Below are 26598 nucleotides of genomic sequence, written 5' to 3'. Positions count from 1 at the left end.
AAGAAATGCAAATGGCAAATAAATACATGAAAACATGCTCATCATCATTGGTCATTAGAGAAATGCAAATTAAAACCACACTGAGATACCATCTCACTCCTGAAAGAATGGCCAGGATCAACAAAACCGACAACAAATGCTGGAGAGGCTGTGGGGAAAAAGGAACTCTCCTGCACTGCTGGTGGGAGTGTAGACTGGTACAGCCTTTGTGGAGATCTGTCTGGAGATTTCTCAAAAAGTTGGGACTGGAAATCCCATTTATTCCAGCTATTCCACTTCTAGGCATATTCCCAGAAGAACTGAAAGCATCATACCACAGTGATATATGTGCACCTATGTTTATAGCAGCACAATTTGTAATCGCCAGATCTTGGAAACAAGCCAAGTGTCCATCAACTGAGGAATGGATAAAAAAGTTGTGGTATTTCTATACAATGGAGTATTATTCAGCTATAAAGAAGGATCACATTGAGATATTTATCAATAAATGGGCACAGCTTGAGACCATGCTCATAAGTGAAATAAATCAATCTCGCATGTGTGAATACCGAATAGTTTCCCTAATGTAAGTAATGATTCAAATATATAAAAATAAGTGGTAATCATGATTCCCCATTAGGTGGCCTTGAAGCCTTATAAAGTTTTCACTCATTAATTAGAAAGGCTTTATTCTGGGCTTCTTGATATGAAAATATTTGAAGCTAGAGTATATGAAGTTTTATCCAAATATTTCAAGGAAAAAGACAGACACTATGGTAACTACTATTAAGTCGGGTTATATGGTGGTTAAGTACTAGGTTGCTGAAACAGTCATGCTTTGACCTCTATTGTTATATTGTTATGTCCTGTTTTATCTGAATCTCCCCCTTATTGTTTTTTAAAAAAAATTATTTAGTCATTTCTTATGTTTGTCTTAATTAAAGACAAAATTTAAAAAATTAGGATATATAAATAGGAACTCTTTATGATTTCCTATTAACTTGTTTTGAAGTCCTGTAGTACTCCCACGATCTTGTTTTGACTGATTAGACTCTGTTCCATTCTATATGATAGTATCAAGTTTGAAGACATAGGCAACTACTTTGAAGGCAATAAGATTCACTAAGATACCCATTCTGGTTTGACTATTGTCTTCTTTGGAAGTCCTGTAATGTTTACAATGCCTAAGTTTTATTGGTCTTGTTCTCTACTGTTTTGTCCAACTTTATAATACCTAATGAGATAGACAATTCTTTTTAAGGAAACAAGGGACAACGTTGATAACCATTGTTGATAACCTTGTACTCTGTTCTACACCATGTGCTATGTCTATCCTTGGTATTGACTGACAGCTTTGTTTTGCCATATTTGACTGTATTCTCTCCCCCCCCCAAAAAAGTAATAAGCACTAAGGAGTAATAAAATCCAAAATGTGTAAATTTTGTTGTAAAAAAGAGAGGGGAAAAAAAAGAAAAAGAGCTCTAACGGATATAACAGCAAGTGTGTTTAGGGGTGTTAAATAGCTGACTACATCAATGTTTTTGGATCATTGAACACAGCTGTTTGCAGTCTCCCTGTTTGAATGTCCACCTTGTATTCTTTGATACTGTGATTTGAGCAACTATTTTCAAGATGATAATATGTAATCTACTAACAGGTGATTTCTTACTGTTATGTTTTTTTTTTGTTTTTTGTGTTTTTTTTTTTTGTAGTTCTGTATTACGTGTACCCTTACACAGCTTTGTTTTGTTTTGTGTTTTTCTCTTTTTCCTCTTAAATAAAAAAAAAAGAAAAGAAAAATATGCTTGGTGACCCTAGAACAGATACAGTTTAAAAATAGAGGGCCTTAGGAAAATGATGATAATCATGAATGCTGAACACAGGAAAGAAATGGAATCCATCAAACAGATTCAAGCAGATATCCAGGAAACTAAAAATTCCATCAAAAGTATCTACAGCCTAATAAACCAATGTGAAGACAGACCCTCAGACAGAGAAGACAGGTTTGTAGTTATTGCTTATGAAAAGAAAGATTTCTTTTTCTTTTTTTTTTTTTTTGTCTTTTTCATTTTTTCTTAAAATTTTTTTAAGGAGAAAAAGAAAAAAAAAGCAGAGAAAGGGTTCAAGTTATACAGATTTACAGAAAAAAAAATAGTAGGAAATCACTAGTTAATGGATTACATATTGTCATCTTAGAAATAATTGTTCAAGTTACAAAATTAAAGCTTATAAAGTGGACATTCCAACAGTGAGACTGCAAACAGTTCTGTTCAATGATCCAACAAAACTCAGTAATATCATTATCTATCTTATACACTTAAATATACATGCAGGTATATCATTTAGAGCACTTTCTTTTCCTCTCTTTTGTATAATGACAATTACACATTTTGGGTTTTGTTGCTCCCACAGTTCTTATTACTTTTTTGGAAGAGAGTACAACCAAATGTGACATAACAGAACAGTCAGTCAAATCAAAAAGGTGGACGTAATAGATAATGTAAAAGCATAATACAAGGTGATCAACAATGGTTACCATAATGCCTCCCGCTATCTCTAATAGAATTGCCTATATCATTAGTTATAATAAAATTGAACAAAACAGTAAAGAACAAAACCAACAAAACCAAACATTGGAGACATTATAGGTCTTCAAAAGTAGATAATAGTCAATCAGAATGGGCGTCATAATGAATCTAACTATCTTCACAGCTATTGCCTAAACTTTCGAACCTGGTACTATCAAGCAAAACAGGAACATCAATCAAGGAACATCAGTCAAAACAAGATGGTGAGAGCAATACAGGGCTTTAAATCAAGATAATGGAAAGTCAAAGTGGGTTACTATAATATATCCTGCTATTTTTAAATTTATTTTTCCTTAATTAAAAGGATAAAAAAAGTAAATAATAAAATGGAGATTGAGATAAAAGAGGGCATAACAGCAAAACAGCGCAGATCAAAACATAACCATTTAAGCAAAATAGTGTTTCACCACAAGATTATCCCGACATAAAAGTGGTTACCATATTGTCTCTTTCCTTGAAATCTTTGAGCATAACTTCATAAACTGTAGCATCAAATATATCAAAACAATGTAAAACCATTCAAGAGAATGACAGTATTACAGGGTATTTAGAATCAACTAACAGAAAACGAACAATGGTTTCTGTATAATCTCCTTGTCTATAAAAGGTTTTGCTTATACTATCATATATAATAAAATCCAATAAGATACCACCTGTTTAGACCAATGGAGACAGAAGAGCAAAAGCTTGATGAGACTTCAAAACAAGATGATGCTAAATCAGTATTACCTATTAAGACGTCATTTTCTCCAAAATAGCTGTTCCTATCATCCAATCTTCTCTGCCTCATTTCTGTTGAGCTCTTTTTCTGTCGTTAGTTGTTAGTTTGTCTTCTTCATTTTATTTTCTGCTCCATTCATTGTGGCCTCTCTGCCACTACTTCTGGATTCTTCGTATTTTTCTTTTTTAGAATATCTTGCAATATTCTCTGTAGAGTTGAATTGGTGGTTGCATATTCCCCTAGTTCTTCTTTATGCTGGAAGCACCTTGTTTTTCCATCAATTTCCAGGGATAGTTGTGCAGGATATATCAATCTTGGCTGGAGATTATTATCTTTCAAAGCTTGAATTATTTCCCCCCACCCTCTTCGTGATTTGATGGTTTGTGCCGAGAAGTCTGCTGTAATTCTGATGGGTGTTCTCTTGTAAGTGATCTGTTTCTTGTCTCTGATGGCTTTTAGTATTCTGTTCTTGTATTGGATTTCTGGAATTTTAATTATTATATGCCTGGGTGTAGCTCTGTTTGGATTGTAGGTGGCTGGGGTCCTAAATGCTTCATACAACTGAGTATCTTTACCTTTTGCTAAATTAGGAAAATTCTCCTGGATTATTTTTGTGAGTAGCTTTTGTAGTTCGTTTATGTCCCTGCTTCTCCTTTTATGTTCTTAATTCTTAAGTTATACATCTTCTTATCATCTTCTAGTCTTTGTATTATTGCTGTTTGTTTCTTTGTTATTTTTAAGAAGTTTTTCATTTCATGCTCCCATATTACAAATCTGGCCTCCAGTTCAGATAATCTGTCCTTAGTTTCTTTCAAGCTGTTATGCCAGTTTTCGATAGACTTTTTAGTTTCCTGGTAGTCTCTTTGAACCTGCTTCACATATTCTATGCTTTCTCTATTTTCTCCATTAAACAATTCTCCCCTCTTTTTCTGTTCTTCCATTCCACCATCTGTTTTTTCTTGGGTGGTGCTTAGCATTTCTCTAACTATTCTGCTTATGTCTAGCTTCAGGTTATTAATAACTTCATTCCTGAACTTGTCTATGAGGCTCTTGAGATAGCGCTTTATGTCTATTGGTTGTGTGTCTGCTGTTGCCTCTTTCTCAGGATTAGGGGCTGAGGACCCTTTCTTGTTGCTGCCTCTTCCCATATTCTTTGTTCCTTATATATGCAAGCGTATATAGGAGGCCCAGCTTCCTTCCCCGTCAGCCACAGTCTGATTGAATTGAGCCGGCTAGGTGTTCCCACCCACTGCAGCACACCAGGGAGTTATAGACCAGGCAGCCTATGAGGGGCCCGCCCCTCCAGGTCAATCTACCTTCAGGAGCTGGGACCTGGGCTGTGCTAGCCTACTGGGTCTCAACCAGCAGCATCACGTGGGCTAGGCACTGCTCACCAATCCCGCTTGAGAGGCGGATTGGTGACTGAAGTCACTGCAGCGCCCTGTTCCCGCAAGTCTGCCCGGTCCCAGAATGTCCTCTGTTGGAGTCTCCTAGACCGTGGGGAAGAGACCCAGTTTTCCCTCACTCACCGGAGGTGGATGCATGGCTCCCCGCCCGTCCCGCTCTCAACTCCGTTCACCGATTCCCGTTCTCAGAGCTACCGCGTGTCTCTCTCCCTGCCGAACCAATGCAGATGCAGCCCAAATCACGGCTTCCAATGGCGCGGGCTTCAGCTTCCATGCTGAGGCTTTATCTGTTCCTGTTATAGCACCAGGATTGCATTCCCAGTTGGTTTCTCTCAGCCCAGTTTGTTCTTGTATTACCGGGGCATATCTCCTCTTGCTTATGATTCCTTACTCAGCACCATTCCTGAATTCTAAGCTGGGTGTTTCAGAGAGCCTCCGTAGCTGCTGCTATCTGTCCACCATGTTCTCCTGGAAGTCTGTCTTTTTCATTTTTATCGGTACCAGGGATCGAACTCACGACCACCTGCTTGCAAGGCAGATACTTATGCCGCTGAACTAAATACGCAGCCCCTAAAGAAAGATTTCTTAAAAATATCAAGGGGCAAAAAAAAAAATCCAGCAGCTACTAAATGATGCAAAGGCTAACATAATATTGATTGGAGTCAGTGAAAAAAACAAGAGATAACACAAATCATATAAAAAAACTATTCACAGATGTCATAGCAGAAAATATCACTGGCAGAGAAAAAGAACTTGACATGCAAATCAGTGAAGTGCATAGAACTCCAATTAGCTATGATCAAAAATATCTGCAGCAAAACCTCCCTGCAAATCAATGCCATGTGTGGGTTGCTGGGGGGAATGCTAGATGCCAGCCTTTTCCCATGAGGCAGAGCCATTTATGGACTGAGGAGAAAGAGAACAAGAAGTCACCAAGATGCAAGCCCTCCCTGCAAATTGGCACCATGCATAGGCCACTGGGGGAGAGCCAGACACCACCCTTGGTCATGGACTGAGGGGGAAGAGAACAAGAATCAAGCCCTCTATGTGAATCAGTGCCATGCATGGGCTGCTGTGGGGAGAGCCAGATGCCAGCTCGTCTAGCACACAGGCTGGAAAATAAGAAGACACCCCATCATCAGCAACCAGCTGACCTAGAGAACACAGGCTGTTATGATGGCAATTGTGGTAAAATACAATGTAATGGTTGTAATGTTTAGTGTTTCACTGACTGCAGGTCTAAAACCAGTGGTCTGATCATCTATTCAGAGGATGGCAATACACAGTGTAGCATCTATAGGGGATCTCCTTCTGAGGGTGGTGGCCATTGTTGATTTTCTATTGTCTTGTTTGGAAGTCCTGTATCATTTTCATTGGTTTGTTGGGTTGGGTTTTATTCTGTTTTGTTTTGTTTGATTTTATTATATCCAATGGCATTAGCAGCTATTTCAAAGATAACATCATATATTATGGTAGCCATTTTGAATTTACTATTATCTTTTTTTGGAAGTCCTTTATTGAATCGTTTTGTTTTTATTGGTTCTAGTTTGTTCTGTTTTGTTTGAGTTTTACTGTGTCTGAAGGTGTCTGAAGCTATTTTGATGACAGTAAAAGGCATTATGGTAACCATTATTGATTTCATATTGTTTTGAAGTGCTATGTCACTTATTCTGGTTTGTTTTGATTGGCTTTGTTCTGTTTTGTTTTGCCTGGTTTTATTCTCTTTAAGATTTTTTTAAAATTTTAAAAATATGTATATCTACAGTAAGATATATAATAGTCAAGATTCCAAAAATTTAACACAGGAACAGAATATTAAAAGCTGTTAGAGAAAAGAAACAAATAACCTATAAAGGAAACCTCATCAGAGTCACAGCTGGCTTCTTGACAGAAACCCTTAAGTAAAGGAGAACTTGGAATGAAATATTTCAAAGAAAACAACCTCCAACCCACATTGATGTACCCTGAAAAATCATCTTTCAAAATTGATGGAGGAATAAGATACTTCCATACTTCCAAGATGACAAAAAAGAAATTCATGAACACCAAAACAGCACTCCAAAATGTTCTGAAGTACATTCCAGAAAAGGATAACATAGACTGCAACTCCACGGATCTCAACAAAATGAGTCCACCAAGGAAGGTAAACAAACAGAAGGGGAAAAAAGAGCCATGAACAGGAAAATAACATGACAAGGATAAGTCAATACATATTAGCTACAACTATCAATGTTAATGGTCTCAATTTACTAATCAAAATTTCACCAGACTGATGGAATGGATCAAGAAGCAAGATCAAAGCCAGGTGTGGTGGTACACTTCTGTAATCCCAGCACTCAGGAAGCTGAGGCAGGAGGATTGTTGCATGTTTGAGCCCAGCCTGGACTACAAAGTGAACTCAAGGTCAGCATAGTGAGACCCAGTCTCAAAAAGACAAAAAAAAAAAAAAAAGCAAGATCCAACAATATGTTGCATACAAGAAACACATTTAATTCACAACGAAATTCATAGAAATTCAAAGGATAGAAAACAATACTCTATGTGACAGGAACCAGAAAAAAAGCAGGAGAAGCTATTCTGTATGCAGACAAAGTATATTTCAAACCAAGACTGGTTAAGAGAGACAAGAAAGGTCACTACATCCTTGTAAAAGGAACAATCCAAAAAGAAGAGATAACAATCATAAATATATATGCTACAAATACCAATGCAACCAACTATATAAAACAAATATTAACACACATGAAAAATCAAATAAGCACTAATACAGTTGTACTTGGGGATCTCAATATCCCACTGTCACAAAAAGACAGATCATCTAGTCAAAAAATCAACAATGAAGTATTAAAACTGAACCAAACCTTTGAACAAATGGACTTAGTAGATATCTACAGAGTTTTCTACCCCCACAACACCAGAATACAGATTTTTATCAGCCGTACATGGGACACCCTCCTGAACCAACTAATGGATCACAGATGAAATTAAAGAAGAAGTTAGATAATTTCTACAGTTAAATGATAATGCTGATACAACATACCAAAACTTATAGGACTCAATGAAAGCAGTCTTATGAGGAAAGTTTATAGCAATGAATACCAGTATCAGGAAAATAGAGCAAGCTCAAAGAAACAATTTAATGTTCCTGAAGCTTGTAGGAAAAGAACAGATCAAGCCCAAAACTCATATGAGGGAGAAAATTATAACAATCAGAGCAGCAGTTAATGCAATGGAGACTAAGACAACAATGCAAAGAACTAACTAATTGAAGAGTTGGTTCTTTCAAAGATAAAATTGCTATCTCTGAATCAAGGCTGGCAGCTTCCTGACGTTGTTGGTTTCAAGCAGGAGCCTAAAGAGATGTCTTTATATTATCTGTTGGCTATTTCAGAACTTTGGCAGTGAAATGGTCAATTCATTAGAAAGAAACAGCTTGAAGCAACCCCTCTCCCCTCCCCATGAGGAGCTGTGAGTGTGGCAGGCTGCTGTAGCCCAGGACGCAAGCCACCGCATTTACTGGGACTTGGGACTGTGCCATGCTGGGACCTGGAGCGCCAGGAAACCAAGCAACCCCTCCCCCTGCCTGTTTTGTTTTGTTGAACTTCAATATACATGAAAGTATGGACAGCTATTTTGAAGAGAACAAGAAACTCTACAACAGCCATTAGTGACTTCCCTATTGTCTGGTTTTGAAGTCTTAAAACACCTTTCTCATTCTGTTCAGATCAGTTTTATACTATGTTGTTTTGTATGAATTCTCTGTATGTGAAGACATGGATAACTATTCGGAAGAAAACAAAAGACAACAGGATAGATAGTGAAGATCTCAGATCGTCTAGCTTTGAAATGTATATCTCTTACATTGCTTTTTTATGTCCTATTTTGTTCTGTTTTGTTGTGTTTAATTTTACCCCCTTTAAAATAAAAAAAATTTTTTTAAAGATAAAACTGACAAACCCTTAGCCAACTTTATAAAAAAATTTTTAAAAAGACTCAAATCTATGCAATTAAGAATGAAAAGGGTGCAATCACAACAGATACTGTAGGAATCTAGATCATCTATACTATTTTGAGAAATTGTGTTCTAATAAAATGGAAAATGCAGAAGAAATGTACAGATTCTTAGATACCTATTAATTGCCAAAGCTGAATCAAGAAGATATAAAATTATTTAGGAATAAACCAATGTAAATCAATGGATTTGAAGATGTAATTTAAAAACCTACCAACCTGAGAGAAGCTCAGGCTCTGACTTATTCACTGCTGAATTCTACAAGAAATTTAGAAAAGATCAATAGACCACTTCTCAAACTCTTTAATGAAACTAAAAGAGAAGTAATAGCCTCAAATTCATTCCTGGAAGCAAGCATTACCCAAAACCAGAGAAGGACCCCACTAAGAGAACTATAGCTCAATCTCCCTAATGAACATAAATACAAAATCCTCCATAAGGTATGGGCAAACAGAATGCAGCAAATCATTAGGAATATTATATACCATGACAAAGTAGAATTCATTCCAGGGATCCAAGGATGGTTCAACATATGTAAATCAATATACCACATAAACAGAAGGATAAAAATTACATGATTATCTCAGTAGACACAGAAAAAGCATTTAACAAAATCCAGCATCCATTCATGATAAAACACAGAAGCAAATAGATATAGAATGTCTTTATCTTGATCTGATTTTTAAAAAACCTATGACAAACCCCATAGCCAACATCATTAAATGGAGAGAAGCTGAAGACTTCCTTCTAAAATCAGGAACAAGACAAGTATGTCTGTTATTACCACTCCTATTTAATATGGTTTTCAAAATAGTAGTGAGAGCAATTAGGTAAGACAAAGAAATAAAAGGGATATGGATACAAAGAAAAGAAGTTAAATTATCATTCACATGATAATTTGACATGACATGAAATGATTCTCTACATAGGAGACCTCAAAAACTTCACTGAAAGACTCCTAGAATTAATAACTAAATTCAGTAGGGTAGCAAGATATAAAGTCAACATTTAAAAGTCAGTAACGTTCCTGTATACCAACAGTAAAGTTACTGAAACAGAAGTTAGGGAAACAATACCTTTTATAATAGCATCAGTGTAGGTAAAGACTTTATGAACAAATCCTAATCACCTAAAACTACCCCACAGAATCAGCAACTTGGATATCTTATTTAAAAGCTTTTGTATAGGAAGAGAAACCACCAACGAGTGAAGAAAGCTGTTTACAGTTGTTCCTCAAAAAAAGGATTACTATATAGAATACATAAATAACTAAAAAATTCAGAACCCCCAAATTGAAGACCCAATTGAAAAATGGATGTCTGAGATGAATACACACTTCTCAGATGAAGAAGTGCAAACAGCAAATAAATATATTTTAAAATGTCCCACATCACTGGTTATTTGAGAGATACAAATTAAATGAGAGGGCGGGGGATATAGTGGCACAAGTACCTGCCCAGCAAGTGCAAGATCCTAGTGCAAAAAACAATCAAAAACACTGAGACTCCATCTCACCCCAGAAAAAATGGCTAGTACCAAGAAATCAACCAATAACAATTGCTGGCAGGTCTGTGGTGAAAAGGAACACTTTTCTTCTGTTGGTAGGACAGTGGACTGTGCAACCACTGTGGAAATCAGTGTAGTGTAGACATTCCTCAAAAAACTAGGATTGGAGGTTTCACTTGACCTAGGTATAAGCCTTCTTGGTATCTTCCTGGGAGAATTAAAAGCACCATACCACAGCAATACATGTTCACTCATATTTATAGCAAACAGTTTGTAATAACTAAATCTTGGAAACACTCCAAATGCCCATCAACTGGTGAATGCATAAAGATGTGTGGTTTTTTTATACAATGGAGTACTATTCTGCCATAACGAATGATAAGCTTGAGACATTTCTAGGTAAATCAATGCATCTTGAGACCATACCCTTAAGTGAAATAAATCAGACATACATTTATAAATACCACATTGTTTGTCTGGTGTGAGAAACCAAAAGTATAATTAAGAACCAAAATGTATAGTAGGTATTTTCAAATAGGAAGAAAATGTTCAAATGTGAAAGGGAATAAGGGCAGGGGTGATAGAAAGGAAAATTTTTTTAAATGAGAAAAGAAAGAAAAAATAGAAACCAAGCTGATGTAAATAAGGAGAGGAGGAGGGGTAGAAGGACAGATAGGAGAGTGGGGAAAAGAAGAAATGAGTCATATATCATGTACAGGTACAAATTCTCTATGATGAATGTGATCCTTATGTATATATAAAATGTACAAATAAAATCTGATTGGAAAAGAAAAAAGCTCAGCAACTTTGTTTAGTGCCAATGATTACGAAGTGACCCCTCCTGAGTACCCCTGGAAAGCAATGTGAGAGGCACTCTCACCTGTGTTTTGATCTCTGTCGATGCATTTTTTGTTCTTAGTCCTTTTGCACAAAAAAACGTATTTTGAAGGTGTTAGTGTATAACAGAGTTAATTCTTGTTTTCTTTGATTTTAAGCACTGAAAATAAAAGCTCTTTTTTTAATATCTTTTTTCAAAGTTGCTACCAGTATATTCAATCAAGGACCACAGAGAGACGTGGTATAAAATGTTTTATTGCCTAGTTGACAAAGCTGCTTTTGAATGCTGGTGGTTCTAGTCCTTTGCTATTACACACTTTTATAACATGTGTTAATGCTATATGACAAAATGCTCTGATTCCTCGAACCAAAGAGCCAATTGATTATATATTATAATTGATTATATATAACTGAAAACACTCATCCATTTGTGCTGTTAAAGAGACCATGATTTGCAAGTCTGTGTTCTTCCTTAGGCACTTAATCATTGCTCAGATTGTTGAAGAATGATGAATTGTTTCATGGTTCATGTGTCTAACACAAGTTTTAACATGATAGACACAATGCATTGTGTAGCTGCAATTTTCTGGAAAAGCCAGTCTTTTAGGTATTATTTTTCAGATCCTCAATAAATTTTTCTTTAAATTTAAAAGTGATCACAACAGAAATTAAAGGAATCAAGACTAAAAAATAACACAAAGGAACACAAATGAATCAAAGCATTTGTTCTTTGAAAGAATAGAAGAGCTTTCAGTGATACAAATAGCCTGCTGCAGCATGTGTGCCATAGGTTTGTCACTACTAGAGAAATGCTAAGCACCACCCAAGAAAAAACAGATGGTGGAATGGAAGAACAGAAAAAGAGGGGAGAATTGTTTGATGGAGAAAATAGAGAAAACATAGAATACGTGATGCAGGTTCAAAGAGATTACCAGGAAACTAAAAACTCTATCAAAAACTGGCTTAACAACTTAAAAGAAACTAAGGACAGATTATCTGAACTGGAGGCCAGATTTGTAATATGGGAGCATGAAATGAAAAACTTCTTAAAAATAACAAAGAAACAAACAGCAATAATACAAAGACTAGAAGATGATAAGAGGATCTATAACTTAAGAATTAAGAACATAAAAGAAGAAGTAGGGACACAAACAAATGAACTACAAAAGCTACTCACAGAAATAATCCAGGAGAATTTTCCTAATTTAGCAAAAGGTAAAGATACTCAGTTGTATGAAGCATTCAGGACCCCAGCCACCTACAACCCAAACAGAGCAACACCCAGACATATAATCATCAAAATACCAGAAATCCAATATAAGAAAAGAATATTAAAAGCTGTCAGAGACAAGAAACAGATCACTTACAAGGGAACACACATCAGAATTACAGCAGACTTCTACGCACAAACCACCAAATCACGAAGAGGGTGGGGGGAAATAATTCAAGCTTTGTAAGATAATAACCTCCAGCCAAGATTGATATATCCTGCACAACTATCCCGGGATATTGATGGAAAAACAAGGTGCTTCCAGGATAAAGAGGAGCTAGGGGAATATGCAACCACCAATTCAACTCTACAGAGAATACTGCAGGATATTCTAAAAAAGAAAAATATGAAGAATCCAGAAATAGTGGCAGAGAGGCCACAATGAATGGAGCAGAAAACAAAATGAAGAAGACAAACTGACAACTAATGACAGGAAAAGAGCTCAACAGAAACGAGGCAGAGAAGATTGGATGATAGGAACAGCTATTTTGGAGAAAATGACGTCTTAATAGGTAATACTGATTTAGTATCATCTTGTTTTGAAGTCTCATCAAGCTTTTGTTCTTCTGTCTCCATTGGTCTAAACAGGTTGTATCTTATTGGATTTTATTATATATGATAGTATAAGCAAAACCTTTTATAGACAAGGAGATTATACAGAAACCATTGTTCATTTTCTGTTAGTTGATTCTAAATACCCTGTAATACTGTCATTCTCTTGAATGGTTTTACATTGTTTTGATATATTTGATGCTACAGTATACAAAGTTATACTCAAAGATTTCAAGGAAAGAGACAATATGGTAACTACTTTTATGTTGGGATTATCTTGTGGTAAAACACTATTTTGCTTAAATGGTTATGTTTTTTTCTGCGCTGTTTTGTTGTTATGCCCTCTTTCATCTCCATTTTATTATTTACTTTTTTATTTTATCCTTTTAATTAAGGGAAAAATAAATTTAAAAATAGCAGGATATATTATAGTAACCCACTTTGATTTACTATTAACTTGATTTGAAGCCCTGTATTGCTCTCAACATCTTGTTTTGACTGATGTTCCTCTATTCTGTTTTGCTTCACAGTACCAGGTTTGAAAGTATAGGCAACAGCTGTGTAGATAGTGGGATTCATTATGACGCCCATTCTGGTTGACTATTATCTACTTTTGAAGACCTGTAATGTCTCCAATGTTTTGGTTTTGTTGGTTTTGTTCTTTACTGTTTTGTTCAATTTTATTATAACTGATGATATAGGCAATTCTATTAGAGATAGCAGGAGGCATTATGGTAACCATTGTTGATCACCTTGTATTATTGTTTTTACATTATCTATTATGTCCACCCTTTTGATTTGACCGACTCTGTTCTGTTATGTCACATTTGGTTTTACTCTCTTCCAAAAAAAGTAATAAAAACTGTGGGAGCAATAAAACCCAAAATGTGTAATAGTCATTGTACAAAAGAGAGGAAAAGAAAGTGCTCTAAACGATATAACTGCATGTATATTTAAGTGTATAAGATAGACAATGATATTACTGAGTTTTGTTGGATCATTGAACAGAACTGTTTGGTCTCACGGTTTGAATGTCCACTATATAAGCTTTAATTTTGTAACTTGAACAAATATTTCTAAGATGACAATATGTAATCCATTAACTAATGATTTCCTACTGTTTATTTTTTTCTGAAATTGTGTATAACTTGTACCCTTTTTTCTGCTTTTTTTTCTTTTTCTCCTTAAATAAAATTTAAAAAAAAAAGGTTTGTCATTAACTGCTCTACGTGTAAATCCCATTTAAAGGAAATAGAGGGGACAGAAGGAGATTTTAAATGGAATAATGGAGGTGAATTTGTCAAAATCCAGACTAAAAAACAGCTCAATTTTTCCACAAATGTTCAGCAAGGATAAATATATGGAAGGGGGTTTTGTAGTTAAATGAAAATTTAAATGATAGTTAAGGGATATAACAGTCAATCAAAGGTATAGTCTTTGAACCTTTGTCCAAAACCCTGAAAAAAAGGAGCTTTCATGTAATAAATATATTTGAATAAATGAAATTACTATAAATTTTCTAAGGCACAGTAATGGTATCTAGTTATTTTAAAAAGTACTGAGAGAAGTCAAATTGTCACTGTTTGCAAGTGGTGTGGTTTTGTTATTTTTGAGGCAAGATTGTGCTATGTAGTTTAGGCTGCCCTTGAACTATTAGTGCAGGTTGACCTCAAACTCAAGATGATCTTCCTGCCTCAGACCCCTGGGTGCTGGGATTATAGGCATGTGCCATCACCCCCAGCCCTGTGACTTTATATACTATATATATAGAAAGCCCCAGGATTCCACCAAGAAAAAAATCAGTTAGAACTAATAAATTCAGCAAAACTTCAGAGTACAAAATCATAACACAAAAATCAGTAGCATTGCTATAAGTAATACCATTTATGATAGCTTTAAAATAAAATAGGGATAAATGTAACCAAAATGGTGAAATAAATCTTTATAATAAAAAATTAAAAAGCATTGATGAAAGAAATAGAACACAAAAAAGCAGAAAGATATTCCATGTTTATGGATTGGGAAAATCAGTATTTTAAAGTGTCCAAATTACCCTTATTAAAATAACAATGGCATTCTTAATCAAACTCATAGAAAAATCTAAAATTTATACAGACACACACACAAAACAAATACCAGAGCCACTGTGAACAAAAAGAAGAAAGAAGTACACATTATGCTACTTTACTTCAAACTATATACACAAAATTGTAGTAACCAAAATAGCAGTAAAAAAAGACACATGGACCAATAAAACAGAATAGGGAGAGTAAAAATAAACCCGTATATCTACAGCCACTTGATTTTCAACAAAGGTGCTAAAAAATAAAAAAATTGAAGAAAAGACAGGTTTTTCAATAAATGATATTCAGAAAATTGGGTATCCATATGCATAAGAATGAAGCTAGATCTCTATTTCTCACCAATTACAAAGATCAACTCAAAATACATGCATATTTAAACATAAGACTTGAAACTACTAGAATTCTAAAAATAGTAGGCAAATGCTTCAAAATTCTAGAACAGGCAAGGACTTTTTGGACAAGACCCTCAAAGTACAAGAAATGAATGCAAAAATAGACAAATGGAATTATATAAAACTGAAAGCCTCTGTGTAGCTGTGGAAATACTCAAGAGTATACAAATAACCTAAAGCCTCATATAATGTGTACATCTATAATAGCTTTTCCAACTCTGGGACAAAATACCCGATTCTTCCAACTTAAAGGAAGAAAGGTTCATTTCAGCTCATGATTTTAAGAGTTCAGTCCATACATTGTGGGCTGGTTTCAAGGCAGAAATGGCATGATCGAAGAGCATGAAAGAGGAAAGCTGGAAGCCAGGAAGCGACATAGAGAAAGAGAGAGAGAGAGAGAGAGAGAGAGAGAGAGAGAGAGAGAGAGAGCGAGAGCCAGGGGCAAAAACATATCTTTCCAGGTCATACCCCCAGTTACCCACCTATTCCCACTAAATTTCATCTCCTAGTGTGTATTCAGCTATGAACTCATCAATGAATCAATTCATTGATGAATGTAATGCCCCAAAAGCCTCACCTCTGAACACAGGAGACTTCTGGTGGAACGTTCAGATTTAAATAACAACATCTGACAAGGGGTTTATATCCAAAATATGTTTTTTAAACTCCAAAAGTTCAATAACAAAAAAGTACAATTTCAATAAGCAATAGATCTAAATAGACATTAGAAGAAGACATACAAGTGACCAACAAGTACATGAAAAAGTGATCAACATCACTGATTAATGAAATAGAAACCTAAAACAGTGAAAAATCATCTCATCCTAATAAAAACAGCTAATATTAAAAAAGATTCAAGATAGCCAACTGTTGTGGCACATACCTATAAGCCCAGCCAGGTAGGAGTCTGGCACAGAAAGACCAGCCTAGGCAATCTAGTGAACTCTTGTTTCAAAAATAAAATAAAAAATGGCTGGTGTGAAGGTCCTGAGTTCAATTCCCAGTACCACAAACAACATAGATAACACGTGCTTATTTCAAACATGTACTAATAAAAATAAAAACAAGTGCTAGTGAGGATTTGGATTTGGAGGAAAGGGAACCATTGTTGGTGGGAATGTAAATTAGTATAGCTATTACAGAAAACAGTATAGAGGCTTCTCAAAAATTAAAAATAGAACCACCATGTGATCCAGCAATTCCACCACGATGTATATATCCAAAGAAAACGAAATTAGAATGCCAAACAGACAGCTCTACTCCCATGTTCACTGTAGCACTATCCATAATGGCCAAAAAATGAAGACAAACTTCATTGTCCATTAACTAATACATGGATAAAGAAAATGTGATACATATCCATAATGGACATATTACTCTGCCATAAAAAGAATGAAATCCTATTATTTACATGGATGAAACTGGAGATAATTATGTTAAATGAAATAAGTCAAGCACAGAAAAACAAGTACTGCATGATCTCACTCACATAAGAAGTCTTAAAAAGTCAATCTCAATAGAATTTGCAAATAGAATGATGTTACTAGAGGTTGGTAGAAGTGTAGGACAGGTAGGGAAGGCTATCAATGGACACTGAGATGCGGTTTAACAGGAGCAAGAAGCTCCACGATATTATTGCACAGTATAGTGACTATAAATAATTATACACTGTTCATTTCAAAAAGCTAAAAGAGGAGCTGGGGATTTAGCTCAGCGGCATAAGTGCCTGCCTTGCAAGCAGGCAGTCGTGAGTTCAATCCCCAGTACCAATAAAAAGGAAAAAGACAAAAAAATTTAAAAAATAAAAAAAAAGAAGGTCCACAGGTCACCTACCTTCTGCTGTCCCGAGACACTACAGCACTAGGGGCAACCTTGGAAGAGCACCCTGAGGAGAAACCAGCTTGACCACTATGCCATCATCATGTTCCCCTTGACCACGGAGTGCACCATGGATCAACAGCTCATCTGTGTTCATTGTGGATATCAAAGCCAACAAGCACCAGATCAAACAAGCTATGAAGAAGCTCCATGACAACCTCGTAACAGAGTTCAACACCCTTATCAGGCCTGATGGAAAGAAGAAGGCAATATGTTCAACTGGCTCCTGATTATGATGCTTCCGATGTTGCCAGTTAAACTGGGGTCATCCAAACTGAATCTAATTTTAAATACATACCTTTTTCATCATAAAAAAAGTTTTGCCTCAAAGATACATTTGTGAAGAGATCATATACAGTACATATGTATGAAACATTATTGTGTATGATACTCAAATAATATGTGCAACTTTTGTATTTTGGGGTATAAGTTTAAAACTAAAGAGTCCTGGAATAAAGATCTAGCTCAGTGATAGAACACTCAGCTCAATCCCCAGCACTACCAAAAAATGATTAAGTATGTAGATAAAACAAATGATTGAATATATAGATGATGTGTTCATGTCTAGGTTCACTGATTTTGCTTGTGTGTATTTGAAACTTTCCACAGTAAAGATTTTTAATTAAAAATTCAGTACAGTGGAGATTGGAGGAATGGACAGTTTATAAGCTGGCAAAATTTTAGAAAAATTAAAATACCTAGGACTAATGAGGATATGATAAGATGGCAGACTCATTCCCTGCTAGAAAAAAGTTTGACCAAAACTATCTGAAAAGGGCTGAGGATATAGCTCAATGGCACAGTGCCTTTCTGGGAAGTATGAGATCTTGAGTTTAATTCTTGGGACTAAAAAAGTCTTTGAAAGATAATTGTTAAATAGGTATTACAGTATCAACTATCATCCAGAGTGTCTACTTTTAGAAATTTAACCCCAGAAATATTAAAGAATGACTATGGAGACTTAGGTTGTTTATTAACATAGTACTGTACTATATTTATAAAAGATCAGACTAAATGGAAAACTGACTCCAGCCTAATAGTGTACATATCTCTGCTGACCCACTCCCCAGTACAAGTCTCCCAAAGCCCCTGGAAATAATCCTAAGAGTGAACAGCAGATTAAAAAAATCTTCAAGAAAATCTATGAGCACTCAGGGAGACAGATGAGAGACAATGATATCTGAACCAAGACCACTCCAGCCCTCTCCTGTTCTCCCAGTTCAGTGAGGCAGAACTCAGTTCTGGACTTTTGCAGCCAGAAACACAGGGTTCCCCTCCACTAGCCCCAAGCTAGAGCATTTTAACATTGTTCATACTACTTCAATTTCCAGTTTCCAAGTTTAAGTGCTAAGTGAGTGCAGTCGAGAAGTAGTGCCTAGCTCACATCTGAACATGGCATGCTGAGAACACTGCCCAGCCCCAGAGCTACACTTCTTGTAGGAGTATGGTGCCATGCAAGGAGAGCAAAGTAGGAGGGCCTCAGATTTCTGTGCCCCCAACCCATTTATCCACCCACCATGATTGTAGCACCTGGAGCGAATGTCCTTCAGAATTTTGTCATTGTTTTCCACCCTCAATTCCAGAGCACTGGCTCACGGATTTTACTTGGGAGAAGCAGGCCATAAACAGCTCCTGGTCTCTTTCCAAAGAAACTGACTTAGCCAGGCATGGTGGCACACACCTGTAATCCCAGCACTCTGAGGTCAAGGCAGGAGGATTGCCATAAACTCAAGGGCATCCTGGACTACATCATAGTGAGTTCAACGACAGCCTGAAGGACATAGTGAGATCCTGCCTCAATTTTTAAAAAAAAAGCAAAAAAGATGCTTAATTTGCAATATTGTGTGAACACAGTTTATATCTAAGGGCACTCTTAAGAACAGTGAAAGTTGAGCTGAAAGACAATTGAGAAGAGGGTCTTGCCTCTATTTAACATCATGTAGTGCAAGCTAACTATTTTGCCAGTTGGCAAGTGAGACAGCTGGGAGGAGCCCTCCTCAGGACCAGAATACACATCAAACAAGGGCCTCATAAATAGTTCCTTTTAAAGAGTTACAATTTGGTTAGAATCTTCAGAAGAAGAATTTATGCTCTATCAAAACATTAGGACAATCAGTTACTAGAGTTTAACAGCTAATGTGTTACACTCAGGAAAAGAGTATAAAAGAGCCCTTCCAAGCTCAAGTTCATCCCAGGGTGGTTATGGGCGTGCCCTAAGTACACTTCCAAGAGGAACAACGTCAGACAACGTCAACATTGTTCTTGTGAAAGTTGGAGGAAAGGACATCACTAAAATAATCCAGTCATCACTGAATAAATAAGCAAATAAGAAGAGCAAATTCCATAGGGAAGGGAACCAGTACCCAGAGAGGCTATATTTTCTAAAATCTCCATTTTACAACAAAATAAAAATGGAAGGCTCCTAAAGAAACAGGAAATTGTGACCTACATATCAGAAGCAGAATAGCTAGTAAGAAACAGCCTGAGAAGGATCAGATGTCAGACATAACAACAATATTTGAAAGTAGCCATTATGAAATGTTCACAGAAATAAAAGATAGCTGATTAAATAATGAAAGGAGGAAGACACTACCACACCAAACTGAGAAGAAAATGTGTTGGGCAATAAAAATAAGTAAAACTCTTGAAGACACGGGCATAGGCAAGGACTGTCTGAACAGAATCCCAAAGGCACAACAAATAATACCCAGAATCAACACATGGGATCATACCAAGTTAAAAAGATTCTGCACAACAAAAGAAACAACTGACAGAATGAAGAGAATGGGAAAAATTTGCCAGCTATTTATTGGACAGATTAATATCTAGAATATATAGAGGACTCAAAAAAATTAGACCTCCAACCAAAAACCAAAAGAGCCAATCAAAATATGGGCAACTAAAATGAAAGTCACTTCTTAGAACAAGTACATACTAGTGGCCCAGACATGAAAACATTTCAGCACCACTAGCCAGTAGAGAAATGCAAATTAAAACAACATCGAGATAGCATCTTACTCCAGAGAGAATGTTCATCATTAAGAAAATAATAACAACAAATTCCGGCAAGCCTGAGGGAAAATAGAAACTTCCTTACTGGGGATGGGAATGTAAACTAGTACACGCACTATAGAGATTCCTTAAAAAACTAAAAATAGAAATTCTATTTGACCCAGTTATTCTCCTTCTGGGTATCTTTCTGAGAGAGTTAAAGTTATGATGTTACAGTGATACATGCATACCCATGTTTATAACATTATTAATAATAGCTAAATTGGGGCTGGGGATTTAGCTCAGCGGCATAAAAGCCTGCCTTACAAGCAGGCAGTCGTGAGTTCTGGTACAGATAAAAAAGAAAAAGACAAAAAAAAATAATAGCTAAATCTTGGAAATGGCCTATATGGCCATCAAGAGATAAAAAGTAAAGAATAAGTGAATTTATACACAATTTAGTTCTATTCTGCCATAAAGAAAGATAAACTTGAGACGTTGATAGATAACTGGATGCACCTTAACGCCGTAATATGAAATGAAATAAGTCAGATGCAGAATATTGCATGGTTTCTCTTATATGAGAAACCCAAATATAGAGAGTGGAAGTAAAATAAAAGATAAATAGGAATAGAGATATCTTTTTCAAATGGATGGAAGAACAAGAGATGAAGGGAAGGGGAGAAAGGAGAAGGAAAGGAATGAAGAAGAAAGAATTGTAAGAAAAATGAAATAGGAAGCAGACCAAGAATTGGAAGGAGCACGGAAGGATGAAAGAGTTAGAATTAAGGGGGGTTATGCACATCTACCAATCCTCATGGTAAGTGTGATAATAATTATGTACTGCAAACATGTACTGGGGAAAGAAAGAAAGAAAGAAAGAAAGAAAGAAAGAAAGAAAGAAAGAAAGAAAGAAAGAAAGAAAGAAAGAAGCTAAATGGAAATTCTGGAGTTGGAAAAGTCAACAAATGAAAAGTTCATTATTAGAGATTCAGCACTCTTGAACTGGTGAAAGAATCAGCAAGATTGAAGGTGCAGTGATAGAGTTTAGGCAAATAGAAGAAGAGAGGGGAAAATACAATAAAGAGAAATAAAGAGACTTAAAGAAATGTGGGCAGTATTAAGTGCACCCAATATATGTAATAAAATATTAAAAGGAAAGCAAGGAAGGGAGAGAGACAGACGTATTTGAATAAACTATGGTTTAAACTGGCTCAAATTTATTTTTAAAAGCTACAACCCATATATCCAGGTTGTATTTTAAAATAATCAACTTCAAGTAATATAACCACAATGAAACCCACAAATAGCTACATCATAGTAAAAACGCTGACAAGTCAAAGACAAGAAAAAATCAGTTCATATATGTGCCAACTTTTTATTCACCATGGTAATTTCAAAAGATGCTTTAAAGCATATTTATAAACAGTAAATTTCCTTTATGTTGATTCAGAAAAAAAATCACTAGTAAGTAGAAATATATAAGGATGTTAAAATAAAATTGTAGAAAGTATGTAGTAACTTGGAAAAGCTTTATTATAAAATAAAAGTTCAAAAGCGGAATATAAATCACTAGCTAAGTAAAAAAACTGCATATATTGATATGAATGGAATAGAAAATGAAAAAAGGTATTTAAAAGGCACAATTGATTGACATGGCCAGACACTGACATTGTGGAAGACGTTTGTTTCTTATTTAACTTACCCGTATTTCTACTGCAATGTAAGGCTAGACAGGAAGATAAAAGAAATTAGGTAAAATGACTAGAAGAATTAGAATTTCCTAAAGCTCAAAACAAACACTTCCTCTCTTGCCTCATTACCAGTCTGACTTCCCACTGGATGTACTTAGATCTAAGTCTCTGTGAGAAAAAGTAAACAACTCAAACATCTGGGATAGTCGGCCTGGCCCTCACAGCTACCAGTCTTGGTGATCTTCCAAGGGGCACACAGAATTCCACAGAACATCAACATCAAATAAAGTCACCGTGACTGTGATACAGCAAGACAAATTAAGACCAATCTGTAGTCACCAAGGAACACAAATACTGTCTTAGCCACAAACGTGGCCAAGTACCCCCTACAATGGCTGATATGTGTAGCTTAACTTCTTTGCCAATCACAGCTCTAGCTTCGGTCCATTCTTCCTTCCTTCCAGATGAGATACATTAACATATTCAAAAGTATCCCACCGAGAACAAGACTCACTACCTCTCCAACATCATGTCACACAAAACCCAGGGCTTACAATAAATCCTTAAGCACACTTTTAGTGAGAGTCTTCACTATTTCGCAAAGGTGCACATTTTCCTTTGTTGTAATGAGTAATGAACCCAACACTTTCAGCAACAGTTATGTTTCCAGTGGGTTTTTGCAGAAGGATACTGATAATTAGAACAGTAGTTTGATCAAAGGGGCTCTTTGCACCCTTAACCTAAAGAGTCCATGTGAAGGATTTTACTCTCCCAGGACAGATACTAGACATTTCTTTTTACAAAAGATAAATGCTAATTTTCACGTGGTAGAAAAAACCAAAAGGATTTTCTGGAGAATTAGTTTTATCTTCCATGGTTTTGCTAGCCTAAATCACTATTAAATAGATAAAAATTTTATGGTAATGACTTTTCCAAGAGCCCCTTTCATATCCTTGTTCCTTAGGCTGTAGATGAAAGGATTTAGCATGGGAGTCACCACTGTGTACATCATGGCAACTGCAGTATCTTTCTCAGCTGAGTGAGAGGATATGGGGTTGAAATATAGAGATATGATGGTGCCATAAAAGAGAAAAACTACAGCCAGGTGGGAGCCACAAGTGGAGAAAGCTTTCCATCTTCTTCTCCTTGATGAGATCCTCAGGACAGCACAAACTATAAACATATATGACACTAGAATACAAATAAATGGGGCTATCACTATCAGCCCTGCTTCAAAAAGAATCATCATTTCATTGAGATATGTGTCTGAGCAGGAGAGTCTCAGGAGCGGGGTCACATCACAGAAAAAGTGGGGGATCACATTGTCTGCACAGAATGAGAGTCGAGCCATTAGCAAAGTGTGCAACAAAGCATTCAGATTGGCGACAACCCAAGATACAGCCACCAGCAAAACACAGAGCTGAGGAGTCATCTTTGCTGTGTAGTGTAAGGGGTGGCAGATGGCAACAAAGCGGTCATAGGCCATCACAGCCAGGAGGAAATTGTCCATCTCAGCAAACACACAGAGAAAATAAATTTGCATGAGGCAACCAGAGAAGGAGATGGTCTGGCTGCCAAGCAGATGATTGGCCAGCACCTTGGGGACAGTGGTGGAGGAGAAGCAGATGTCCATGAAGGACAGGTTACTGAGGAAGAAGTACATGGGGGTGTGTAGGCGAGAGTCAGTACTGATGGCCAGGATGATGAGCAGGTTCCCCAGGACAGTGGCCAGGTACATGGTGAGGAAGAACAGGAAGAGGAGCTGCTGCTGATGGGGCTGCCTGGAGAGGCCCAGGAGGAGGAACTCGGAGATGCTGGACTGATTGAGGCTTCTCATAATCTAAGTCCAGCTGCAAAGAAGAGAGGTTGAGGTCAGAAATGCAGAAACTGCATACTTAAATGGAACAAGTCACTCTCTAGCCATGGCCATGTTAGCCAAACCTTCATTAGAGTTGCAAGTCTTCTGTCACCTCTCAGTGCTGGATGATGATGGTCCCACTGGGCTCATTCTTTTGCTTTTACAAGACATGATGCTAAGACAACATATAGGAACACCCACAGCCTTTCACTGCAATTATGTAGATCTTTGTTATATTGATCTCTGAAAAGCTTTCTCCCACTTTTTGGCAGCTCACAGGGACAAGAGAAACAACTGATTATTGCTGTGTTTATTTTAAGTACTGGCAGATGGATTCACAAACCTTGCTATTGCTCCCTGGGTCCAAAGGATAAGCAAAGGTGGTTCCTCAGAGAACACCCCCCTTAGTAAAAAAGTATTGGTATCTCCAATATGATAGGACCTGGAGAGGCCAGTGCTGGTGTTGTAATGTGCCCTTCGCATTGGAGTTGTTGGTCAATTCTCTTTGTTCTGAGGATTGGAAAGTCTCAGACACACAAGTTCTGAGCCAGAGAAGAGCAGATAGTCACGTCCTTACCATTCTCCGCAACAAGGATGTTTGGGGAATCAGATAGTTATTGACAGTAGCATCCATAGCCACTGGGACTAGATCCCCGAGAGCCTCATTAGAGGCTTTGTGTTTACAAACACAAAGTAATTATTTCACCTTTTTCCTGATCCTTGTGGACCAACAATGGTCACAAAGCTTATCAACTAATTCCTGGGTCAGAACTTGCAATCTGATGAGAGACTTCTCTCAGCTAATATATCCTTAGACCTCAAAGTTGCATGGCTTACTGATCTCAGATTACATTTATGGGCTTGGATAGCCAACTTTTTTTTTTTTTTTTTTTTTTTGGTACCGGGGATAGAACTCATGACTGCACGCTTGCAGGGCAGGCGCTTATGCCACTTAAATCCTCGGCCCGGATAGTCAACTATTAAAAGATCTTTTTTCTTATTTTCCTTAGCCAAGAGACTGGGACTACTCCTTATGTTATCTGAGTAAACCACTCCACCTTGTTTCTTGTATCTTGTCATTTACTGCATAGTCGGAACCACATTTGCAGATGGGAGTTGGGAGGGGAAAAGTGAGAAAAGGGTAACGGTACAAGTTCAGCTTGGTTCTTTAAAGCATCTGATGTAAAGGGTGATCTTTCTATAATTAGATAGGGAGAGATATTAAGGAGTGCAGGGTGTGCCATGATTGAAGAACTCCACGCTCCTAGAGTAGACTTCTGGAATGTCTTCCCAGCTTGTGGTGGCTCACCTTTCTCTGCAGATGGCCCCACAATCTATAAACTCTAAAGTGCGGGGACTCTAGTCACCCAATTTATACTCTATTGCTCCCTTCCCAATGAGGGGTGCATTTTTGTTGTGTTTTTCACTGTGTTTGTTTGTTTGTTGCACAAGGGATGGAAACTGGAACCTTTGCATCAGGGCACATCCCCAGCCCTTTTATTTATTTTTCTTACTAAGTCATTAAATTGCCCAGGCTGGGCTTGAATTTGTGATTCCCCTGGCTCATTCTCCCAGAGTTCTGGGATTACAGGTCTCACCACACCCGGGCCCATTGGGAATTTGTGATTGGAGTAGAAACCTGGAGCTCAAACTGAAGGCTAGGAAAGCATTCTCAGTACGTCTTGGTTGATACATGTAAATCCAGAGGCTTGCAGTTTTCTCCTGAGTGACTCACAGATGAAGAAGCAAAAGTCTGTATATAAGAGAAAAAATGTGTTCATACAGGGAAAAGTAGAGATGAGCTAGAGAAAGGACTGCTGGCTGCCCAGCTCAGGGTTCAAGACATTTTCTGATGACTGACTAGAATCTAGCTTTGTTCACAATTTTATTTGCAAATAACAAAAGTCAAGTATTTGTCAGTCAGGCCACAAAAAAGTTTTATGGGAATGATAAAGGATATCTTTTTTTAAAAAAAAAAGTTGTTGGAGAACCAACATCAGAAAACCAGAAAAGCACACAGCAGCCACAGTGACCCACATCATGGCACAAACTGTTCTGTGCTGTAATGGAGGCTGCTGCCAGAAAAGTTCCTCTTGGTCTTACCACAAACTCTTGGTGGACATCAGTAGGTTTCCAAGATCTAATTCATACCAGTTGTGGTAGCACATGCCTGTAATTCCAGCTATTTGAAGGTTGAGGCAGCAAGACTGAAAGTTTGAGGCAAACCTGGCAGCACAGCAACTTAGCAAGACATGCTCAAAATAAAAAATAAAAGACTCTGGTATATAATTCAGTGTAAAGCCACTGGGTTCAGTCCTCAGTACAAAAAAATCTCATTCATGTTCCCTCTGTCTGTCACTGGTATCTCAACTGTTCTGTGTTGTTGGGGACTGGGAGTTGACCTGATACAGTAACCCCAAACTTTCATATCAGACATTCAATTTCCTTACAGTCCTACTGTATAACACTGTTCTCAGTTTTCATTAACTGCCATCACTGGACATAGCAGAAAGTCCAGAGTCCTCTGTCTGTAATTCTCTCTGCTATCTTTGTGAGCAGCAACACTATTTTCTATTGGTAGTCAAAGTCATGTGACATCAGAATCCTAGAAACACCTGTTTGATCAGTTTATCCAGTAACAAATAGAGCAGAAATTGGTCAGCAAGAAGCCTTTGCAGAACCCAGTGTTTCTAGGATGAGAAATAAAATTTTGTAAGTATTATGAGCTTTTTCTTCCTATCGTTTTTTTCTAGCTCAATAAATATTTGGATGGAAGAAATTTTAGCATGTATTTCCACTGGTATGGATCTCACACTATAGCACGTAAACA

General features: G+C 36.8%; 1 protein-coding gene and 1 non-coding gene across 3 annotated transcripts; one reads left to right on the top strand and one right to left on the bottom strand.

Moving 5' to 3' along the window:
- The first annotated feature begins 7991 nt into the window (after positions 1-7991).
- LOC111754022 (small nucleolar RNA SNORA2/SNORA34 family) lies at positions 7992-8128 on the top strand. The gene has a single exon (XR_002788759.1). It is a non-coding gene; the product is annotated as a small nucleolar RNA SNORA2/SNORA34 family (small nucleolar RNA).
- A 14680-nt stretch (positions 8129-22808) lies between these two features.
- On the bottom strand, positions 22809-25891 carry LOC100713974 (olfactory receptor 1361-like). 2 transcript variants are annotated; one of them, XM_023560750.1, is made up of 2 exons: positions 25875-25891; positions 22809-23724 (listed from the first exon to the last, which is right to left on the bottom strand). In XM_023560750.1, the coding sequence occupies exons 1-2, from the start codon at positions 25889-25891 to the stop codon at positions 22809-22811; spliced, it is 933 nt and encodes a 310-aa protein (XP_023416518.1). The 2 variants fall into 2 exon arrangements, with proteins under 2 accessions (XP_023416518.1, XP_003477752.2); XM_003477704.2 differs by lacking the exon at positions 25875-25891 and having other exon boundaries at positions 22809-23747.
- Between the last annotated feature and the right edge of the window lie 707 nt (positions 25892-26598).

The sequence above is a fragment of the Cavia porcellus genome, unplaced genomic scaffold (assembly GCF_034190915.1).
Source record: "Cavia porcellus strain 051 isolate PalLab524CR breed Dunkin Hartley unplaced genomic scaffold, mCavPor4.1 scaffold_16, whole genome shotgun sequence".
Lineage (NCBI taxonomy): Eukaryota > Metazoa > Chordata > Mammalia > Rodentia > Caviidae > Cavia > Cavia porcellus.
This window is presented reverse-complemented; position numbering and strand designations above follow the sequence as displayed.